Source organism: Mugil cephalus, chromosome 21 (assembly GCF_022458985.1).
Source record: "Mugil cephalus isolate CIBA_MC_2020 chromosome 21, CIBA_Mcephalus_1.1, whole genome shotgun sequence".
NCBI lineage: Eukaryota > Metazoa > Chordata > Actinopteri > Mugiliformes > Mugilidae > Mugil > Mugil cephalus.
In genome coordinates, this window is record NC_061790.1 from 16,770,600 (window position 1) to 16,793,131 (window position 22,532).

The 22,532-nt window shown below is 41.8% G+C and overlaps 4 protein-coding genes and 1 non-coding gene across 7 annotated transcripts; 1 reads left to right on the forward strand and 4 right to left on the reverse strand.

The window, feature by feature from the left end:
- Positions 1-915: 915 nt before the first annotated feature.
- LOC124999567 (alpha-1-antiproteinase-like) lies at positions 916-7,362 on the reverse strand. Its single transcript, XM_047574550.1, has 4 exons — positions 6,447-7,362; positions 6,016-6,283; positions 1,542-1,686; positions 916-1,396 (listed from the first exon to the last, which is right to left on the reverse strand). The coding sequence occupies exons 1-4, from the start codon at positions 7,252-7,254 to the stop codon at positions 1,208-1,210; spliced, it is 1,410 nt and encodes a 469-aa protein (XP_047430506.1). The 5' UTR covers positions 7,255-7,362; the 3' UTR covers positions 916-1,207.
- Positions 7,363-7,629: 267 nt separating this feature from the next.
- Positions 7,630-17,054, reverse strand: clmnb (calmin b). Of its 3 annotated transcripts, XM_047574548.1 has the most exons (11): positions 16,992-17,054; positions 15,273-15,374; positions 13,735-13,796; positions 13,555-13,650; positions 13,108-13,191; positions 12,911-13,003; positions 12,563-12,789; positions 12,230-12,423; positions 11,853-11,935; positions 9,794-11,214; positions 7,630-8,477 (listed from the first exon to the last, which is right to left on the reverse strand). In XM_047574548.1, the coding sequence occupies exons 2-11, from the start codon at positions 15,346-15,348 to the stop codon at positions 8,351-8,353; spliced, it is 2,463 nt and encodes an 820-aa protein (XP_047430504.1). In that variant the 5' UTR covers positions 15,349-15,374; positions 16,992-17,054; the 3' UTR covers positions 7,630-8,350. The 3 variants fall into 3 exon arrangements, with proteins under 3 accessions (XP_047430504.1, XP_047430503.1, XP_047430505.1); XM_047574547.1 differs by lacking the exon at positions 16,992-17,054 and having other exon boundaries at positions 15,273-16,082; XM_047574549.1 differs by lacking the exon at positions 16,992-17,054 and having other exon boundaries at positions 7,631-8,477; positions 13,108-13,153; positions 15,273-15,980.
- A 1,049-nt stretch (positions 17,055-18,103) lies between these two features.
- Positions 18,104-18,380, reverse strand: LOC124999591. The gene has a single exon (XR_007111197.1). It is a non-coding gene; the product is annotated as a small Cajal body-specific RNA 13 (non-coding RNA).
- Positions 18,381-18,421: 41 nt separating this feature from the next.
- prkrip1 (PRKR interacting protein 1) lies at positions 18,422-19,432 on the reverse strand. The gene has a single exon (XM_047573355.1). The coding sequence runs from the start codon at positions 19,341-19,343 to the stop codon at positions 18,777-18,779; it is 567 nt and encodes a 188-aa protein (XP_047429311.1). The 5' UTR covers positions 19,344-19,432; the 3' UTR covers positions 18,422-18,776.
- A 177-nt stretch (positions 19,433-19,609) lies between these two features.
- On the forward strand, positions 19,610-22,425 carry glrx5 (glutaredoxin 5 homolog (S. cerevisiae)). Its single transcript, XM_047573357.1, has 2 exons — positions 19,610-20,034; positions 20,823-22,425. Exons 1-2 carry the CDS (start codon positions 19,737-19,739, stop codon positions 20,993-20,995), a joined length of 471 nt encoding a protein of 156 aa, XP_047429313.1. The 5' UTR covers positions 19,610-19,736; the 3' UTR covers positions 20,996-22,425.
- The last annotated feature ends 107 nt before the right edge of the window (positions 22,426-22,532 follow it).

Consider the following 22,532-nt stretch of genomic DNA (forward strand, 5'->3'; position numbering starts at 1 on the left):
GTCATCAAAACCAAATGGAGCACAGGAGCATTTCTTTGCAGTCACAAAAAATTAGGTCAGGTTTCCAGACCAGTAATATATTACTTTTTTACCACATTAAATGTGGCTGTATTGTGATGTGTTTTAATTTGCATTTCACGTAAGTAGTAGTCCTGCAGAGAGTGCTCAGCTTGAGCCTTAGCATGTCCTATTGATCTATGAGCAAACTAAGTTAATAAATAATAGAGAACACTAGAGAGGAACACCAGTGAAGCATTTGGGAAGCAAAGCATGGAAGCATTTCGTCATCCATTATAGAAGGCTGAGTTACAATAATCCTTGAAATGTGGGAATAATTTCACACAGTTTCTGACAAGCTGTCCTGGAAACCAGGCATAGATGGAGTTGGACTCGGGCAAATGTTCTGCAGATAGTTGAGGGAAGACTTGAGAGAAGAGCAAGTTCAAACCTTGACTGCTGTCTCAACTATGCACATGTCGACAGCTTGTCAGATCATTGATGTCCACCTCCGGGGAACCCACACCTTCACAAAGGACTCGCAAAGCTGGGATTCCGATGAGTCACCAGGACCCCTCCTGATTAATAGGCTGACATTTCTGTTAGCTGTGATGGATCTGCTGTCCTATTCATCAAACCATCCCCTATCCATCATCTCCTCAATGAGCTAAATATCACTGCAGTGTCTCCATGAGTGTATGTGACCAAGGTAAAAATGAGCTAATGTCCCAGAGCATCTAAACCCCACTACAGAGTGAAAACCGTTTCACGAGCTTTTTCTTTCGAACAAGCCCAGAGACGCTCTAGCAAAGCAATTTCCAATAATTGCATAAGATGATAAAAAGATGTTGCAGGAGGAAATTGGGTTTCAGAGAGAAAAAAAATATACATGTGTGACAAAAAGAGAAAATGCTTTTGTAATGGAAGAAAAGCGTTTTATGTTTTTGCAAGAATAGCAGAGGTGCAGTCAGGGGATAAATTACTGCCATTTGAATGTCTTTTCATCATTTTATGAAAACGAAGGAATAAACTATAAATCATCCCGTAATGTTTGAAAAACAAAAGCACACTCTTACATTTCAGTGAAACTGCTGGGAATGCATTATTTTTGTTCTGCACAAATTATATGCTATACTATTGGGACAAATTCCAGCCAAAGTTGGCACATTCTGCAGATGAGAAAAAGAAAGGGATGAGTTTGATGTTTGCTCTAGACATCTGTGGGATCAATAATTCTCCCGATGAAGAGGACGAGCCCTGTGAGATCATCATAGATTAGAATCATGAATGGTCTGTCAAAGGTTATTCTTGGAGGGACAGAGAAGTCGAGCATGATGCCAGGTCTCCCCCTATCTTCGGACTTGGTCTCTTCCACCTCCAGCATAACCTCATGATGAGTCTAATCACACAGAAACAGGAGAACAGAGAAAGAGTTTAGGGAGTGGATATTCAATGGAGATGAAGGAAAATTAATTTTCCACAAGCACATGTTCATGGTTGATAATTGAATGGTATTCCAAAGACAAGTTTGATTCTCGCTTAACCTTGGTAAGTTTGAGCATCTTCTGTGATGTTCCAGAGAAGTCGGCTGAGCGGGAGAAAGCAGTCAAGACTCCAGCCTTCCTCAGGAGGCTCTCTAAACTGTAGGATTTCCTCAGCCGAAACTTGGGGAAACGGATTTCTGCCCGCCTGTGAAAACAACAATCAATGTGTTAATGGATTTGCTCTAAGCTGTCTTGTTACAACTTGTGGGACCCGTACTGCAGGCTTTCAGTCACTGATGTATAGAGAGCAGTAATTATTGCTGATTTAGAATCTACTCAGCATCATTCATCACATTACAACCGAGAGCAGGCAACCGCAGGGGACCAGAGAGCATGTGACGTAGCCCAATATACTGCAGAGTCTGGAATAAACAAATACACTAGATCAGGGTTGAACATGGTAGATGGACAGTAATGCTAACCTTTGTATTAACATGCTCATAGTTAAACCACCATGAATGCTTATAGAAGCCAATGATGATGACGCCGATAACGTAATAAATTTGCCGCTTTTAAAATGTAATAGGCCAATAACGTAATAAAAGTCTTGAACCAATAACATAATAATGTAATAACTTATTACATTATTGGCCTGGTTTTAAAAAAAAATCCTTTGCAAATGTAATAATGTAATAATATACCAATATTAATTTATTTAACCTTTTATTATTGGATATAATGAAGATTTGCTATTGGAGTTATTGGATATAACTGTGACAAAATCTCTGTCTCTCCTTCCATGTACTTGTATATTTAACTTGATAGTTAGAAGGATTTCTAGTCCTATCTGCTACTCCTTAGCCTATCAAGCTATCTCCAAATTTAGTGGAAGCATACATGTTTGCAAATGTACAGTAGTATGATCTGAAATATGTATGATATGTAATTCAGTTAAGTTTTATTTATTTCGAACATTCACTCTTGTGAACACTCATTCTTGAAGATCGTAATATATATATATATATATATATATATACATATATATATAAGGGTTTTTTTAAGGGTTTTTTTGAATTCCCACTAGATGGCAATGGGGAGACCTTGACTTTCTTCTCCAAACTTCTTTGCTCCCTTTCTAGCACACATGGTGAAAGGTAATCACTGATTCATTTTCTTCAATTAATTTTGTTAAAATTCTTGCATATACCACATATAATCTTATATTTAGCGCAAGAGGATATAAGATTATGGAGAATGTACTCAAAGTTAACTGACTATAGTTAACTGTAGGCTTTGTAGACAGTTTGATACTGTCAAGGGCTATCAACCTTTTTAAAGAAAAATGTGTGTGTGTGTGTGTGTGTGTGTGTGTGTGTGTGCGTGCGTGCGTGTATGTGTTTTAGCTGATGACTTCTGGTGAATTTTGTGGAAATGTATATATATAGAGGGATAAAAAAAAAAACGTCCCTCTCACCCTCATGGGGTGGTATCTGTGCCATCCTCAAGCTCGGGTCCTCTACCAGAGTTTGAGGGTCCTGCACAGTATTTTAGTTATTCCGAGGACTGCACTCTTCTCTACAGAAGCTTCAGGTGTTGTTCCTGGGATCTGTTGGAGCCACTCTCCCAGTTTTGGGGTCACTGCCCTGAGTGCCTCTACCATGACGGGGACCACAGTCACCTTAACTTTCCTCATCCGTGCCACCTTCAATACTTGTCAAGCTTTTCGTTTTCCTTCCTTCTGATGTTGGCGTCAGCTGGTATCTCCACATCTGTCACTACAACCTTCTTGTGCTCTTCATGCACCTCCACTATGTCTGGTTGGTTAGCCAGGACCTGTTTGTCAGTTTGGAAGCTGAAGTTCCACAGGACCTTGGCCCTGTTGTGCTTCTATTCCATACTGGGTACAGATGTTCCTGTACACTATCCTAGCCACTTGGTTATACCTCTCCATGCACGCTGACCCTGCTAGCATCTTACACCCTGCTACTACGTACTGGATTGTCTCGGGGGCGTCTTTGCACAGTCTGAACCTTGGGTCTGATTTGCTCTGGTAGATCTTGGCCTCTATGGCTCTTGTACTTAGGGCCTGTTCTTGTGCTGCCATGATAAGTGCCTCTGTGCTGTCTGTCAGTCCAGTCTTTTCCAGCCATCGGTAGGTTTTTTCAATAGCCACTTCAATTTGATGGTAGTACATGCCGTGTAGGGGCTTGTCCCTCCAGGTTGTCTGCTCCTCTTCCTCTGCACTCTCTTTGGGTTTCTGTTGTCTGAGACATTCTCTTAGCAGTTAGTCATTTGGGGACATTTTCTTGATGTACTCTTGGATTTTCGATGTTTCATCCTGGACCAGGATCTGTGCACTCTTCTCTACAGAAGATGCACTATAAGAGTAATTGTCTGTATTTGTAAGTTTTGGAACTTAAGTGGAAAACTTACATAATGTAATAAGTTATTACATTATTGGCCAAAAGTTATTACGTTATCGGTTCAGGACATTTATTACGTTATCGGCTGTTATTACGTTGTCGGCCATTATTACGTTATTGGCTTCTACAATGCTTCATGACTAAACTCAGAAAACACAGCACCAGAAATTACCTCACTGATACAAGTTTTTAAGCATTTAACAGTATTTTTATTATCTGAGGGCTAGCTAGAATAAATGAGAAACGCTGCAGATAAAATAGTTAAAGTTGGATAACATGCAGCAAAGGGTACAGGCCGGAATCAAACATGCGCAATTGTGAATGTGTGAAGTATCAGGCCACTGTAAATAAAATATTTAGATGTAGTTAGCTGTATTTGCACAGATGAGACCCATAAATCTGGACATTTCTAGGACATTTAGTGTAAGTGAATTTGGCAAACGGTGGCAGAGGGAGTACTCTGATCCTAATCTCCTTGTAAGCCCACACCCAAACACGCGGAAATGTATTTCTTCACAGTTGGATGGAAATTTCAGCACAGCAGTGGGAAAAGGGGTTGGCTATGTACATCCAAACAGAAGCAGAGTACAAAATGTGCCAAGTTGATGGGTTTTCTGGATTCCTTTGCATACAAGTGGCTGAAAAAGTTTTTCAAATGGTCCTTTGAGACTGGTCCCAAAGGCAAGTAAGTTTCCACAGACGTCTATGTTATAAATACCTAAGTTTACAGAAGAACTGCTTTCAGCCTGGTATGCAGAAATAGTTTTAATCTCCTCATCCATGACAACTGTACACTGGTAGATTTTATATAGCTCACGTTTTTTGAATTATATCATGATAACATGTGCTTTGAGTGCAGGCTGGGTGCATTTACAGGTTGCTAATTGTCTTGCATTGGCATCAGTAAACACCCCACGCACAACTTTTGGAATTAGCCAGGGCCTGGATGGCATAGTAGTACAATGCAAAACCTCTAAAAGTAAATTAGTATATAATACAACTGTCTACCAGCATCAAGCTGGTACAATAACCAACAGCCAGGTTTCTTCACCTTACACCTATTTTTACCTTAGTGAGTATCCAGTGAAATATTTTGCTTTTTAACCTTGCTTTCTAACCATGGCACTTAGCTATGACAAATGACGCCTGAACAAAAAACTCTCATAGTCAAGTGAGAGTTTTCCATCAGCATGCAGGTTGCTCCACACTCTTAAGTGACCAGCATAACCTGCCGTCTTAGACCCTTACCTACCTTCTGCGTCAAGTGTGAGCGTGAACTACATCCTATTCTTTATAGAATGTAGGTTGCAGGAGGCTCTTCCAAAAACAATGCTAAGACAAAGGCAAGGTGAGTCCAGCCGACTTCAGGACTTCATGATCTGGATGACTGAAAATCTTTTCAGATGTGTTACAGTTGGCTGTGCAGATGTGCATCTCACTAAAATCTGCAGTTACGTCAATACTTCTGTCCTCATTGTATCCAAGGACAGAGGCCAACTGGAGATCAGCAGTTCTGGATTCAATGTAGGCATACTGTTTTCGACTAAACAGAGACGAACCTACCCTAGATGGTGTGTACTGGGTCCAATCTGTCTATTTAATAACACTGTAAAAATACAATTAAAAGTTAAAGTATAATCAAGAAAGAGCACTTTCATTTGTACTTGCAATAAGTAAGTATTAAGTATTCAATGCCAACAAAGTGTCAGCTAATATGTATATTTGGGTAGTTTAGTTTAGCCAGCAAATCTTCATTGTAAAATAACTTAAGCTGTAACATAAATGTAGTGAAGTGTAAGTATAAACTGGCAAGTAAGCATCCCAACTGTGCGCATAAATACAGTTTTCAGATAGTTTTTCATATAGTTGTTTCCAAGCTCCACCTGTCTTAACCTTAAAATCTTTCACTTCAACCAGTTCAAACAGGGATGCAAAATGGCACATGTTGAGTCACTCCATAAAATTGAAATGACACTCACTTGTGCCTTCCAGTCCATGGCACTGAATTCTGCACAAGTAGCCAAAAAAGCATGCCAGGAAGAAGGTAGCATGACATAGTTTTTCATTCTTGCATTTCATTCTTATTCAACAATTTGGATTCCCCCACCTACCCCGGCTTCAGGTTGTTGAGCCAAAAGCTCATGCGGCTGTCTGAGAGGCAGTCCTCCAGCGGCTGCAGCTCAGCTTTGGGAAGCAGGAGGAGAGAGGCCAGACGTTCTGAATGTGCAAGCCGCACCACTGTGGCTGAGCAGTTGGTGTCGTACAGCATCATCACTTCAGAAGAGTCATCCTTGAACATCGTGATGACTTCCGCGTTAGCCGTAGCATTCAGCTGGAAGCGCCGTAGCACCGTGTGGCGGAGCTCAAATGGCAGAAGACCTGAATTATATGTCATTGATAAAAGGAACACATTAATGAAAGAGAGCAAACCTAAATTGAAACTTGTAATTGAGGTTCTTGAATGTTGTTTTTTGCAAAGCATTTAAGGTTATGATTTAAGGTTAAAATTATTCATTTTATTACTCGCACACCAAGACGATACCTTTGAAATATACGTAATTGTTGACTATAAGTTTGCCGGAGGTTTGCAACTCTTTTAACGTCTCAGAACTGATGTTGAAGACAGGGGGCTCAGTGAGCTGTGGCCTGGACAAAAAGCTCTCATAGTCAAGTGAGGGTTTTCCATCAGCATGCAGGCTGCTCCACACTCTTAGGTGACCAGCATTAACTCCATTCTTAGTCCCTTTCCTACCCTCTGCGTCATCACTTCTCTCCCCGGCATTCTCTCCTCCTTTTCCCACCCCTGCCGTGGCCCCACCAATCCTAGCATCTGTCCCAGCTCCACCCGCAGACGGTGCTTTCTGGACCCCACCTCTGCCCCCGCCCTCCAGGAGGGTGAGGCTACGCAGCAGATCTGCAAGAGCAGCTATGGTGACCTCCACGCTCTGCTCTGTAGAGTTGGCTGCCACCCCCAGGGCCTCCAGGGCCTGGCTCCGACTCTCGGACCCAGAGACTTGGCACAGCAGAGCCAGAGCTGACGCCAGGCCCAAGGGTGAGAACAAGATGTTGTGCTGCTGTTGCTGCTGCTGGGTACCGGGCTCAGCAGTGGTCCTGGTGGCCAGGTCACGGTATGGTTCAAAGGCCAGCGCTGTGTTAAGGGCTGATATGTTGAGCTGTTGCCGAGTGGCCTCTCTTTCGCTTCGCACAGGCCTGCTGAAGAGTTTGTCAGGCTTTGGAACAGCTGACCTATACGCTGAGGAACACGTTAACAATGCTAGCAGTGTAACAAATGTAAAACTATGCACAGACATCATCGCTTCTTCTCTCGCCTTCCTGGCTTGATTGCGCATGAGACCGGCCAAACTCCTGCTTTGGGGGAAGTGTTGTTCTCATGGCTCAGTGCGGGGGTGGTGGCGGTGTTGAAAGAATATTGATCTCCCGGGCTGAGCTTTTGACCCTTGGGTTGAGCTCTAAACAAACAACGGCAGCCTGTTTTTTGTTTCTTAGAATTAATATGTGTTTGGTGGATAAGGCAAGGACAAGGCACACTCATTCCCCCCTTCAATGCACATTCTGGTCAACACGGATTTTGAACACTTATGCAACTTATGCTCGTTTTTCTTTTGCTCCCGTTTCACTGTGTACACACTGTGGTATTCCAGCAGGCCCCATACAAAAGTCCAATCTGTATAAGCTTCCTTGAAATACAGTGCCTACAGGCCTGAATCTATCTTATGGAGTGGACCACATTTATGTAGATGCAAAAGTTGGAATATTGTTTATTGCACATTTACAAAACTGACATGGAAAATGCATGCTCTAATCATCCGCTGCAACTATCACGCAGTGTCTGAGATGAGAATAATGAAACTGTATACATTCTAAGCCACAAGTGACCGAGTGAGTGTGTGCGACATGTCAAAGTGCTCATTAAATATTATCAGCTTCATCTCAGCACGTCAGTACAGCTTCTAATTAAACAGCAGGTCTCAGCAGGCAGCAGAATGCAGTATAGATGGTCTGTCGTGTGAGACAGTCGCTGCTGTGAAGCTGCGATGCCACCATGTGGCTGATTATCAAGTGAAATGGAAGGGAGTAATTGTGCCAGGAAAATCTATTACACAAACAGTGTTTTTTTCTGAAATACATTGAGCAAAAACGGCCCAAAAACCACGTCGGATAATGTATGTAGCGTAAGACCAAGAAGCAGAAAATCTGTGTAACAATGGGGATTACAGAATTGTGTGTTGATCTGACACTATAGCAAATTACAAATTGTATCTGCTAGCAGCAAGAAGCAAACATAATCATTTAATGTTGCCTTGAGGGAAATTTAGTGACACAGATAAAGAGTCAGCCCAGCTCGAAGTGTTCCCCCGTTTGGCTCATTAGTGAAAACTGGGCTAATAAGCATATCTTATTAAGAAGGGTGCGCTGCAGGGAGACTCAGGGGTTCATCTGAGATAGGATGAGGCAGCAGTAGAGCAGGATCCACAGGACCAAGAGCATTTGCAGCTCTAATGGAGTCAAGTCACAAGAGGATGCTAAAGACTGAAGGAGGAATCCTTCCCCACTGTTGAAAAGGAGATAAAGAGGATTGATAAGAGTCAGACACTTTTACACGTTCATCACGTATCATTTAAAAGTTGCAACTAAAGCAGCAAATCAAGGCACACACAAACATGCAATTGTGTGCAAATTTTTTAAACTGATGGTACATAAAAGCCCCCGTCACGGCTGTCACAGCTGAGGCTGAAGCAGTTGAAGTCATAGATACATTAAAAAAAATGAAATAGATAAGGGATGATCTCAAACTGTTAGTGCCTTCAAATGAGGCAGTGTTCAACCTGTTCAGAAGAAGAGACCATAAGGATTTACCCTACCTGTGGTATTTACAAATTCAAATTCAATTCGCATTTAAAAAGTATGATGACTTAGAGAAGAGCAGTAGAAGAGCAACACAAAAGCAAAGCCATATGGCAGATGTGCCAAGTAGTGGAAAAATATTGCGGAAATTTCACAAATTTGTGGAACCAATGACAATGGTTTTAAAGTTGTTTAAAAATAGTTTAAATAGTTTAAAAACTGAAATATCTGTAAATGAATTTATACTTGGTTAATATCCAATTGAATGAGAGTGTGGACTGGAATGGAAACGGTTCAGAAAATCAGGAGCGATGAAATACCCCATATTGTAATTTAGCCATGTAGAGTTTTTACTGATATATCCAAAGCCTTTATTGTTTCATTAACTGATTAGTGGCTCTCCACGGCCTCTGTGGCACCCACTCTAGATGACGACAGTTGTTATGAGTTGGGGGTAATGTTACTAAATGAATGCCGAGCATTTTGTATACTAAACAAGTCTGCTTGGATAAATACCTTATCTGTAACTTACAGTTATTTCCAAAGGCCATGGTGTACATTGCTAACTGCTGTCGTTATTTACATACTTCTTTTACTGTGTGTTTAGATTAGGGGAAGAGAAATCTCTTCAGAGATCTAGAGGCTAGAACATCCACCTAATTGGAACTGAAATATTAATGTGTAAGTTTGGGCTAACTCCTTTCTGCTCTCTATGTGGTTCAAGTTTTCACTCCAGAAACTCCAGCCGAAGTTGGAGCAGACAAACTCATCAGTTATTTCTTTCATCTAAAATCATCTTAAAAGTGAAGCACGCTGTTTTTTTAAATCATTACTGTTATCAGCGCCACAGATGTTTCTCCAAAGGTTGTGTTCGCATAGATATTTTCCATATTTCTTTCTTTTGGTCATAATACTGTTCTTTAATTAGCCCTCGGGGACAGTTACAGGAAAATGAATGAATGTTGTGAGTGTAAAGTATAAAGCTTGCAGTATTTGATGTGTTTTATATGTACAGATAACTACCTGAATGACTGAGAAGTTGCACCGCAGGCAGGAATCCAACTCTGGTCATCATCATGGATGTGATCACCTCCATCAGTGTCATGTACTTTACTTGTTTCTATAGGACGGCCTATTGTTGTCAGATCTTTGTGTTTCCTGAACAGTAGCTCCCTATCTTTCCCATCTGGTGTTTCATAAGACTCAGAATGTGCTTCAGCAGTGTTGCCCATCTTTTCTTCGTCTCGACCAGTCTTGGTTAAATGCCTTTTTGCCACGTTGTCTCCCCAACCGTATTCTTCTGCGTTAATTCGAGCTGCGCTGATCCTTTCAACCAACACTTTTCCATTTATTTCTACCTTAAAACTTTCCAACATCACATTTTTTAGATTTCTCTTCTCTTCTTCCTTTACATAGCCTTCTTTCCTTAAATCCTGCCCTTCCTCAAATTTTCTCAGATCTTCCTGTACTCTTCTCTTCTCACTTGCCTCAACAGTCTTTGCATCATTTTCTCTTGTGTCATATTCATCCTTCCTAGCATCTTGCAGCCTCTTGCCCCTTTCTTCTTCACAATAACTGCCATTATCATTACTGTGTCTCCTAACTACATTGTCCTCTTCAAATCCCTCTTTGCATCCACTTCCAACTGGCTCCAAGTCATCTCTATTGTTTATCATCTCTGTGAGGCTACTTTTATTCTTATCCAAATCAAACTCACTGTAAATCACTGACTGAGCCCTGACGTTTGATTCTAGCTCAAAATCTGAATTTGATGGAAGGAATCCTTCCTTGTGTTTACATTCATCGCCAATAAACATCTCAGATGCTTCCAGGTGTTTCAACTCTTCATTCATTTCCTCTGCTGTTTCCTCTTCAACCTTTGGGACATTGTTTTTAAACTGACTGTATGTTTGAAAAACCTCTTTATTCAGATCTAGAATGTAGCTGTAGGCATCCTCCTCATCTGAGTCCAGTGCTGACAAGGTGTAGATTCCCTCCTCAGAGCTTATGGAAAAGTAACTTTCATCGACTCTTCGATTGCTGTAGCTCCGATCTAAACCCTTTTCCATCCACGATTGGATCTCCTTGCTTACTACGCCCGTGTCCAGTGGACTGGGTGGCTGAAAAACACTTCGACACCTGCCTTTCTTTTTGTTGAACACCAAGATGGCATCATTGGCCGTACGTTGATCAGTAATGCTTTGGCTACTGCTGTTGGAGGAAAAGCTGGAGGTGACCACTGTGTTGGTGGGAAGGAAAGTTGTACTGGGACTCCCCGAAGATCTCCTGGACCACCGCTTCCAGAGCAACTGCTCACTGCTCTTTCCCAAGCTTTTAAGCAAAGCTTGGGCTTGTGGGTCATCAGCAAGGGTCTCGCCAAACCTGACTGACTCAAGTAATCCAAAACTGTGAATATGAGGAACTTCAGTTTCTGTTGTGTGACCCTGTAATAGAAGGTAAGTGATTACACAAAGGAAGAAATTGCTTTAGTTTTGGCAAGATTTTTGTCAAATGTCTTTGGATGTAGATGTCCCTGTCTCTAATCATTAGTCATGTCTGCCGATTTTTGCTTCCAAGTTTGCTCAAGTCCTCGTGGATGTTATGTCATCATCTGTTTAAAAATGAAAGTTGATGCACCATGAGAGCGCTATCACACATCATGTTTCGGCCATCAGTTTATGGCTACACATAGTCAACTTCTATTAAAAATGCAGCCAAATGCATTGACACCGGTTTCCTTCACATGCCACTGCGCATAATACAAATTTGTGCCTTGAGTTTTCACAATAAAATTAAATGACTTAATATAAATTCTTCAACACATCTCCCTGAAGAAAAAAATATCCCCAAATCAATCCCACTTCCTGCGAAGTTTTAGGTGGATAAAAAAGTTTTGATCCTATGTAGCGAGGCAAGCTAGCTATTTCCCCGTTTCCAGTTATTATACTAAAGTAAACTAAGCTAAGCTAAGCTAACTGGCTGCCGGTGGTAGCTTAATATTTACCAGTCAGACTGGCATCAGTATTCTTATCTAACTCCCGAATACGAATGTATTCTTCAAAATGTCAAATGGCCCACAAACCTCATCTACGCCTGAAATATGTCCCAGGAACATAGACACGTAGGTTATGATGGACCTCTCATCTGGTGAGGCACATATCACATCTGTGGGAGGAATGACAAACATTTTCACTTTTTAATCCTGCGAGGACCAGTTTGAGAGTTTACGTGACAAAGGAAGGACAATTAAAAATACATTGCCAGTACAAGCTACACAAACTACCTTTGGTGAGACTTATCTGCAGTGGGACTTGTGTTTCTGATTTATTTCTTTAGTAGGTGGTGTCATTACACCGCAATAAGTTTCTAACAGCGGGGTAAATGATGCCTTACAGAAAGACATTTGTCTCTGTGGAGGAAACTAAATGGATTTAAGGCACTCGTTAAGGAAGCACTTACCTTCAGGCTCCAGGAGAGGCGGTACATCCAAACTCTGATGGGCTATTATGAAGGCCTGCTGAATATTTTCTTTTGGCTCTCTGGACAAGCTGTCCCATAGGTCAACCAAGTCTGGGTTTATGGACTTAATCATAGCAAGGAATGCCAGACCACTCCTCCAGCCCTTTCCAAAGTCAGTCACATCCACCCCGTACCTGCATATTTAAAAGAACATAACATACATACATGTATGAACTCAACAGAACAAACAGACACGTTTGAAATCAATCATTAGGGCTGTACAGTAGAGGTGGAAGGTGAAGGTGTACGCAACTACATCTTTTTCAGACTCACTTAGATGTGCATCTTTGAACCCACTGCAGGAGTGTGTTGATTGCTTTCCCATGGTACTTTGGTTCCCTGGAAGCCTTTCGGCCTTTGCTTGGCAGAGTGTTACAGGAGTAGCTGTCAGGGTCATCTGACTGCGGTGAGAGGTCATCACAGGAAGGGTAACTGCCTACTGATAAGGAAGAGAGGCTAGAAGACAAATGCCTCTGGAGGCCTCTGGTTACCTCCTTTACCTGGAGTAAGATGGAGATGGTGTGTATGTGAGGTCAGTGACAAAAAATAACACCTCGGCAATGAGCGTGAAACTACATTACAGCACAGACGTTAGACTGATGGTCGATGGGGGAAAACTACCTGGAAATGAAGAATGATGTTCCAGGCAAGGTTAAGTACAACAGAAGGGGTGCCATCAGCAATACCGGAGGCATCGATGCCAAACAGTCTCACCTGGAGGATAACAGAGTTGGCATCAATCTAGTTATACTGGAGTGGATAGTAGGAGTGATATTCATTCACACACTGTCACTGTGTTTACAAGTAAACACACTTACGTGTCGATCATCTAGGAAAGCTAGGGCCTTGGAAATGTTGTTCAGCCTGAAAATGCGATGAGAAGACGACCTGAACCTGTAAAGCTAATGGCAGAGATTACTGGATGCTCACATTCGGGAATAGATAAACATTTTGAAATACATTTATTCTAACTTACCACTATCACATACGGAAAATATGAAGCTACAGCCAAAAGACGGTTAGCTTTTTGTCTTTTGTTTTCCCGCTTCAGAGGTGGACAGGTTAACTGTTTCCTAAGCTAAATGGCTGTAAAGTTATGGTTAGGCACAAGACTGGATCACATGTTTCTCTAGGTTCCCACATAAAGCAAATGATCTCAACACAAACAGGAAGGACATTAATTAAATAAATGGAGACAAGTGTAATATATTCTCATTTCTTCGACTGCTTCACATTAGTCCACCACGTGGACACATGATTCATACCAGTTTGCACCCAGACAGCTCCTCCAGCAGGGCCATGAGTATTCTGCCATCCTGAATGTCAACAAACAGGTCGTGCACTTCAAGTGGAGGATCACACTGGTGATACAGACACAGGGCCGTTATTGTCGCTTGTATTTGTGAGCAACACACGCAGTGAGGTTGTCTTAATCTGAGCCTTACTCTGTTCAGAAACACATTCATCCATCTGGTGAAGGTCCTCTTCTGCACTGCTTTTCTCTCATCTGAGGATCAGATTAATCACAGGGTTGCTGTGGATTAATTTCGATTAATCACGATTAAATATCATTAATTCTTAATCTATATTAATCACGTTTCATTTTGCATGAGCAAACAGACTTAAGAAAGAAGAGGATATATCTGCACTTAACGTGTTGATTAAACAGTGTCAACAAAACAACTTGAAACAACTGAACTGCTTTTTGTCTTTTTTTAAAACCAACATTTGTCCACATTAATGTGTCCCTGTTGCTACTAAGACAAACTAACTTGTAGACATTGTCCAACGAGAGGAGAGCTGACCGCTTCTTATTTCCAATGTTGCTGCATCTGAGAACAGTCTCTTCCAGTGAACAGTGGTTGCAGGAGTGGACACATATTTGCAAGCCAGCATTGCCAGCTCTTTGTCTTGGTTTGTTTTGGTTTGGCTTTGTGAAGCTGGGTGATGCATTAGCCATAGTGCTAGCAGAATCCCTGACTTACATATGCTTGGTGTTAATGTGCTATTTTAAGCTGGAAGTGCTTCGGTGAAAAGAAAACGCCTTCCTGTAGAGTGTGCATAGTACTTTATGTTGGTCCACTGTTCTGTCTTGGGTTATTTTTTGTACTCAAATGCCCCATGTAGAGGATGAGCGTTCTGTTTAGCCCCTTCCATCTTTATCACTTGGTTCTGTTGCCTGTCACTCCTGGATCAACTGCACATTTGCACATGCGTGATGGTAACTCTACTTGGACAAACTCCCTGAAATGAGATGGTCAGAATCATTCTGAGCTGCAGATGGATTAAATGCATAAAGTTTTTAATCACATTAATCGTGACGATGGATTAATCTGAGTTAACGCGTTAATTTTCACAGCCCCAGTATATATATATATATATACTGTAGACTTTGTGTAGCATATGATAGGACTCGGATGGCTTTAGTGGCCTCTAGCAGTGACTGCAAATACAACTCTTTTACCCCTTGCATAGCAAGCATGTAGTAAAAATCGCAGGGGGTAAAGCCACAAAAAAGGTTTTAGTCCCTCTCTAGATACACTATTTGTTTATCTGTTGTGAATAGCTGCACACATGATATGGTGTGCTCATCGGTAGATGACCTGTGACCTCTGTAGATATGAAGAGCTCCTCTTCAAAAACACCATAATACATAGTTGCAGGCGATAATACACCAAAATATCTTCAATTTCTGCTAAATCCTACACACTGGATTTATAGAAGAACAAGAGAAACTGCCTGTGTGCGTAAATCAGCTGTTGCTTAATCCTGGAAATCAGGCATTAGAGATTCTAATCTTTTTTCACTGTTAAAAAGCATTTTATTAAAAATTCTGCGAATCGACAAATAAAACCGACAAACCAATCAAAGCCCCCAAAACTTCCTGGAAAATAACTCGTGTAGGCGCATAAAGAAGGAAAAGAGCTACGTGTTTCATTAGTTTTATAGCTATACACAGCAGTAGCTCAGCATTAGACTGTACCTTGGAGCTGCGTATAGTGATCACTGATCTGTCCCGTCGGTTTCTCCTGTGAATCCCAGGTGTCCTGCATTCTCATTCAACCTCAGTCGCTCTGCTCATGATCTACTCCGGAGACAGCAATTCCAAATGTCAGCAATTAGGAGTGAAACGCTGAGGCTTCCTTACAGAGCAAGGATGAAGAAAATGGAAAGACAGACAGCACATCCTGCCTGAACACGCTAGAACTTCGCTCCAAGCGCCACTCCCCTGGGCCCTGAGACAACTCAGCTTGAACCTCATTGGTGGGCAGCGGTTCATAAAAATCCTGTGTCTGAAGGCGGTTGCACAACGTGCTGGGAATCCTTTACTGTTAAAATGAAGGAATCAACTGGGATTAGAGAGTTAGGTTACAGGGCTGTGAAGCTGCCCTTCAGGGGTCAGTAATAAAAAAAGTGTCTCTTCTTTGATGTAAATACCTAAAATATTTCTCAGTTCCCCAGGTTTAGATGAAAGGGATGAGCAGAGAGGGTACCCAAGGCTTGGACTAATATTTAATCTTGAGAAAACATGGGTTTAACCTTTAGAAGTATTTTGAGATGGTTTTGGGATAATGTTTAACTGGTTTGTAAATGAATCAAATATTCTCATGTTAGACTTGATACTTATCTAGGCCAAAGTACCGCTTCCTCTTGTCAGCATTTAATACAGGGCAGAGGGCACCTTGTATTAATATAAGATAATTCATAGGTATCTTTTCCTCAAGATGAGTATTTAAAGACAAACTTTATAGTATGTGTAGTACTTTTACTTTACACATTTACTTCTTTACACATTCTTTCTAACAGCTTACGTTCATAGTTAAATAGGAAATTAACATTTTACACAGGATGAACTGCTAAAACAGAATGCACCCCTTCAGAGTTATCTACCCAATTCTATAAAACAATTGTTAAAATCTGCTCCACCTTTACCAGCCTAGACCAGGGGTGTCCAACTTGCTTTAGTTTAGGGGCCACATACAGCTTGGTCACCCAGCAGAACACACCCCAGTGGACATATTAGGAATAGCAGTTAATTTCTTCAGGTTAATTTTGCAAATTCATTCCACATGCCAGATGGGACCCCCAAGCTCTATGTTTAACACTACTGGCCTAGGCTGTGTATATGTTTATGCATAAATAAGATTGTCCTAGAATATGTAATATTACTTTGAGAAGCACGATTCTAATGCACAAAAAGTACTTCATCTTTCACTTGAAAGTATTTTTACTATGTGGTAAAAACTACATAGGAATAACATTTAAATAGTAATAGCTGATGCATACCCATTCTTCTTTTGTTCAGGTGTCTCTTTTAATACTGTGTGAATATTTCTATTTGTAAAACAACTAAAGCATAAATTAAAGAAAGTGTCGGGGAACATTTTTAATTATATCCACAGGAACCTGAAAAGTCAATCAATCCCAAGTCACTGTTCTTTACATATTCTTTCCCATTTCCACCTCGTACTGGTTGTCCAGGACGGGCATCCTAAATAAAGTCTCCCATCAGCCTTTCTGCTCCTTAGAGATATCCAAAAGCTCTTGTTACTTAAGTCAGTTGTGCTGCTTTCTTCTAAATGATCTCTCCTTATTAAAATATGATTCACTGTGAGTAAAATCCCTACAGCTGATCGGTTTGGGAAAGTATTAAATTGCAATTTGAAGATATTTCATTTCTGGAGCAATTGGTGTACCCCACCTCTTGCCCAATGACAGCTGGGATAGGCTCCAGCAACGCCCGCGACCCTAGTGACTCATCAGGGTCATCAGGAAACATGCACAGAGGCAACACTACAAATAAAACACAAAGGAAAAATGTCATTTTAATTAAACGCAACCAGAGTGCATGTGCATGTACACCAAACAGGATCCACAGAGGCCCTGAGCCCATAGGGCCCAAAGGCCCCCACTAACAACGACACACACCACAGGACACCCTCAGAAGACCCATATCCACTCTCTGATGAGTCACAACTGTTTTAGAGGCAAGAGGCCTGCACAATATTAGGAAGGTGGTCATAATGTTATGTCTGATTGGTGCATGATGTTTGCTGTTTTCATTTCAAATGATCTCTTTCCTTAGTTAAGACATACATGATAAAATACGGCTTGTAACTGTTCTTGGCGTCTGTTTCTTGACCCCAAAGACGGCCACGAGCTGAGACACGTCAGTCTGACAACTTGTTACAACTTATGTGTTTTGAGTTGTTCGATGTTAATACCAGTTGCTGGAGTCTTGACCTTTAAAATATTGCAGTTTGACTTAACATATTACTTTTTTTATTTGGTTCAGTATTTATTAATAATGTGTAATGGACTTTTACTACTACTATAGTGAGGTACGAGCAACTCTACATTCTAACCCAAGGATGAGAACTTGAAGATGTGAATAACTGGTATTTATTACAAACTTTGTGAACAAGATACTGTAAACAGATACAAGCAATGTAATTATAAAAAAAAATTTATAATCTAAATTTGCCAATTTGCTTATTGCTCCAATTTAAATGACAATTCTGTTTTAAAAATGTTTTTAAAAGAGCATACTTCCCCCACTGACCGCTTGAAGCTACAGGGCAGTGAGGAAATATTTGAACAAATAATTTTGAATTATCAGATGCAAACATTTGGTTGAAGTTCTGAATAAATAGAAATTCCATTGGAGATACAGTAGTTTGCACCGCTTCCAGCCTCCAAGACTTCTGTGTTTTTGTCAGAACAGGACCGACTGACGTGAGCATTGACACTGAAGTGCAAGTCTACAGACTGTGTTTTACTGGCTGCATCATACACGAAATGAGTGACATTTCTCAGTGTGACAGCCAACAGTGTTCGAAAGGAAAAGCTTCCCCTTTCAAACAATATCTGGCTGCCGGCTATTACTGTACCTGCCTCAAGAAAAAGCAACCGCTACTGGACGAGGCGATCACCGCCGTGGGGAGGCAGGGGTGTGTTCAAAGAACATCGCACGTGAACCTCCTGAACCTCCAGAAGTCACGCCTTTTCATTCTTTGCGTTGCTTTCTGCAGCCTTGCTGTACCCACAAGCAACGTGCTCCGCCAGGGGCAGCACCGCAAGGCTGCAAAGAACCAGAGGGTTAAACACAGATCTGAGGGAGTAAACAAAGCCTGGATGTGCATTCTCATTTTTATTCAGACATTTTTCAATATTAAAAATATAAAAGATTCCAAAAAATTTAGAGAACTCGAGTCTGACGATAACCTGACATCTGCTCTGCAAACCAACAGGACACGTATTTCCATTTATGATTTTGGGTAGGATCATGAACAATCACACTGGAACCTTTGTCTACCTGAAGTCATGCGTTTGTTGGGTTTCCCTGCCTAATAAGCTAGGCAGTTCAAGTCCAAGATTCTCAACAATTCGTAATAAATGATAAATGTTTTCATCTTTACAGCTGGTCAGTACTTCCTTCGCTTCTTTCAGTTCAAGTCTCTGATGCTTGTGTCCCTCACAAATAGTCTCATTTCCTCCCCATGATGAAGCTGGGGGCCTCGGCGTCGTCGTCAGCCTCTCTTTCTTCTTCCTGCTCGTCCTCACTGCTGTCCGAGCTCTTCTCCTCGCCGTCTTCTTTCTTGTTTTTATCCTCCAGTTTAGCTTTCTTCGCCATCAGCTTTTTCAGCTTCAGCTTTTCTCGCTTCTTCCTGCGCTTCGCCGTCCTCTCGTCGGCTGCCTGCTTGTTCTGCTCCACTTTATCAAGGTACTCTTGTTCCTTATCTTGCTTCAAAGCCATCTTGTCCAGAAAGTCTTGCCTCTGGTACTCTCTGCGGCGGAGGTGCCGGTAAACGTGGAACTCTCCGCTGCCTGCGCCAGCGCTGGAGCCCATCACATCCCGGACGAACTCCGGCGGAGCCCGCGGGTTCCAGTCTTTCGGCCGGTCTGGGATAGGAGCCGCCTTATCCGGATTTCGCATCAACCTCTCCAACTTCAGACGCTGTTCCTCCGCTGGAGTCTTGGCGATTACAAGAGGCCGAGCCTCTTTTCCTCCAGGTTTCCCTGGTTTGTTGTTCTTTTGTGTTGGCGCCGCCATCTTTGAAACCGTCACCGTTTTCTTCCTCTATGCCCGAGTCGCCCCGGAAGTTCTTAAAGGCTTCCGTAACCGGTTTCCTTTTTTTTTTCGATTTTATTTTATTTTTTTGATAAATGGCAGGTGATTTCATGTATTATCGTGATGATAGAGGCGTCGTGTTCTTTTTTTAAATTAAAGATTCACTCCTAAGCGCGTTTCTTGTGTAACTTAAATAATTGACGTGTGGTTTTAGACCAATCAGAATGGCTTTTGCTCGGTGACGCTCCAAGTCCCGCCTCTTCTCGCGAGTGTGTTTGTGACGGACTGCTTTCTACTCTGGCGTGGGCAGACCAAAGTTTATCCGTTTAGACGACCTTTCTTCTCCTCACACAACTACACAACTTCCCAAAGACAATGAACAGTTTAATGAGATATACTGCTCGGTGTCTGCGGACTGGGGCGGCGGTCTGTCTCCCAAGACAAGCGGACGGACGCGTGTCGGTGGCCTCGGCCCGGCTCCTGTGTGCGGCGGCGGATCTCCAGAAGGACCTTGGTGAGATGGTGAAGAAGGACAAAGTAGTGGTGTTTATGAAAGGGACTCCCGCCCAGCCCATGTGCGGTTTCAGCAATGCCGTGGTCCAGATTCTCCGGATGCACGGGGTGGACGACTATGCTGCCTACAACGTGTTAGATGACCAGGACCTCAGGCAAGGTCAGTAAACTGGAATAACCTGCAACAAGTGGCCTCGGTGGTTGTGTCACTATGAGTCATTGTCTTCATTGTATTAACTTTTTGTCCTAATGGTTGGCTCATTCAAAGCCACTGGGCCTTTCGGTTACTTGCCAAGGGTCCCTTCTAGCTGGCTGTGGACTGTCTTTTATCAGTATCAAGCAGCAGGACTGAAGGGTGTGGTGCTTTGAGATGAACGTTACAACATCAGTATTAATATACAGGACTAAGGGGCTAGTACAGCCATTATTGTGTTTTGTCTTGACAGACTGATTTAAATAAGGGCAGCAGATATGTTGAGGAACAAGGAAATACATTGTCAACATTGGCCTTGCCTAATGCCGTAATATACGCATGCATAATAACAAAAAAATGTTGAAGGAGACACTTCCTTTAAGCCAGAGTCATCTGTTTCCCATAATGCATTGTCATTGTCCTTGTGCTTGGAAGCACATGATTAGAATGATTAGTAGTACCAAGAATTGTTTTCGACACTCGTAGCACACTCCCAGACATAATCACAGTTTAAATATGCTTAAGCATTGCTTACATATTGATCTCTGAGTATCACTTTCTTTACTGTGACCAGAGTAGACTATGAATGCACCACACACCAAAATCAACACACATCATTTATATTCGGCCATTCCAATTATTCAGGTCTTCTAAAAATATCATAGAAAGCATTGTTAGTGAGGTGAGTGACCCGTTTATAGAGAAGGTAATACGAGAGATAATCATCTGACTCCGATTTCATCGGCCTTCCACAGGAGTCAAGGTCTTCTCCAACTGGCCCACAATCCCTCAGGTCTACTTCAATGGCGAGTTTGTGGGAGGCTGCGACATCCTGCTCCAGATGCACCAGAACGGAGACCTGGTGGAGGAGCTGAAGAAGCTGGGCATCCACTCTGCTCTGCAGAACGCCGAGAAAGAATCCAAGTAAAGAACGGGTGTAAACGTCAGACAGCAGGCAAGACGGAGGACACAATTTTTTTTTCAGGTCGAACCCCACCCCACACGCTGAAGACCGCTGATAAATCTCTAGGCAGCTAGTATGTGAGAACGAGGCACAGCAAGAGTGCAGCTGTCTGACAGTAGAGGGTTTTAATGAAGAGAGGAAAGAAATAGTGGCTAGTGTTTTCACAGGGTTAGAAAAAAATCTGCTACATTTCTCATTAAAGCTCCATAAAGCATTTTTTTGCAACCTGTGGTGAACAGTCTGTATAGACGGCACTGATATTTTATCATGTAGCATCTAATTGGTTTACCTACTAAAATCGACTGAGTGCTTTGAGGAAGAATCTGAACATTGCTAGCTAAGCTATGGGTCTGAAAACCAAAACAACGAGCTGAAAGACGCTTAAAGAAACACCATAGGGCTGAGATAGAGTCGAGCAATAGTTTTCTTTCACCTTTCACACGACGCATAATAATTAGATCCATTATTATAAACATATTGATAAAAACTTTCTCATTTACCCCCCAAAGTCCACATTTGGATACTTTTCATATCTCCAATCACCAAGTTCACATATTTATTTTAAAAAGTATAGTTGGGGGACATGTAGGAACCACCACAGATTTGGTTTCTCCCTGTGCTTTAATTAGTTCACACTAGAAGTTTCCATCACCCCGCCCTCTAAAAGCTCTCCTACCTCCAATCAGTTTAAGACCAAATGAGCCTCAGACTAACCTGACTGCACCAGGACTATGTTAAGATCATTAGAACACTGCCAAGAAATGATGTCATCACACTTGAAACCTTCCAAACGCGCTGCCTGTAGTGTCAGTATACAAGAAGGAAGAACAAAGAGGGGATGACAATAAAGCTGCATAACGATAATAATAATCATCATAATTAAGAAGAAGTTTTGCGTAATTTTTAGGCAGTTGAACCACATATGAATTTGCTTTTCGACCAGAAGCAAATATACTTACAGACCACGGCTCACTGACCTCCACACATGCACTGTCAATGTTGCTCCGATTGACCCCTCATCGCCCCCTGTTGGTTCTTCCTGCCAGGAACCGCACCCTAAGCGGTGTCCCCTGTTTTTTTGCCCGCTGAAACGCAACACATGACTGATTTACATCACACGTGGACTAACAGAAGCAAGTTTGTTACATACATCAAACCTGTGGTATTTGTTCCCTTGTCACTTAAGGATTACAGTGCTTTCTGTTTTTTGAGTTTTCTCCGAGTCCAAGATGATGTTGACCAGTCCTAGATGCTCCTCCTGCTGCACACAGCTGTATTATCAAAGTAATGATATGTAGTACACTGTAAGATATTGTACATTGAAAGCATATTATTGAATGTATATTAGACGCATGTAAACCCTGCACCAATTAAATATTTTGTGACACAAGTAACACTTAATCCTGTTTTTCATCACCGCTCATTTGGAAAAATACAAAGAAAGCATAAAAATATCTACATAAATGTTGTTGAGAGGGCACGGGGATCTGTTGCTGTTGTT

Bases quoted from the DNA above. Each gene is read 5' to 3' on its own strand.
- LOC124999567 (XM_047574550.1), bottom strand. From the start codon at position 7,254: ATGCGCAATCAAGCCAGGAAGGCGAGAGAAGAAGCGATGATGTCTGTG. The intron at 6,284-6,446 runs GTATCGTCTTGG...CATATAATTCAG, and splicing joins CAATTACGTATATTTCAAAG to GTCTTCTGCCATTTGAGCTC. The intron at 1,687-6,015 runs GTAGGTGGGGGA...TTGTTTTCACAG, and splicing joins CTCAACAACCTGAAGCCGGG to GCGGGCAGAAATCCGTTTCC.
- prkrip1 (XM_047573355.1), bottom strand. From the start codon at position 19,343: ATGGCGGCGCCAACACAAAAGAACAACAAACCAGGGAAACCTGGAGGA.
- clmnb (XM_047574548.1), bottom strand. From the start codon at position 15,348: ATGAGAATGCAGGACACCTGGGATTCACAGGAGAAACCGACGGGACAG. The intron at 11,215-11,852 runs GTTTGTGGGCCA...CTTCTATTACAG, and splicing joins ATATTTCAGGCGTAGATGAG to GGTCACACAACAGAAACTGA. The intron at 8,478-9,793 runs GTAGTTATCTGT...CCTTTTCAACAG, and splicing joins GCAACTTCTCAGTCATTCAG to TGGGGAAGGATTCCTCCTTC.
- glrx5 (XM_047573357.1), top strand. From the start codon at position 19,737: ATGAACAGTTTAATGAGATATACTGCTCGGTGTCTGCGGACTGGGGCG. The intron at 20,035-20,822 runs GTCAGTAAACTG...GGCCTTCCACAG, and splicing joins TGACCAGGACCTCAGGCAAG to GAGTCAAGGTCTTCTCCAAC.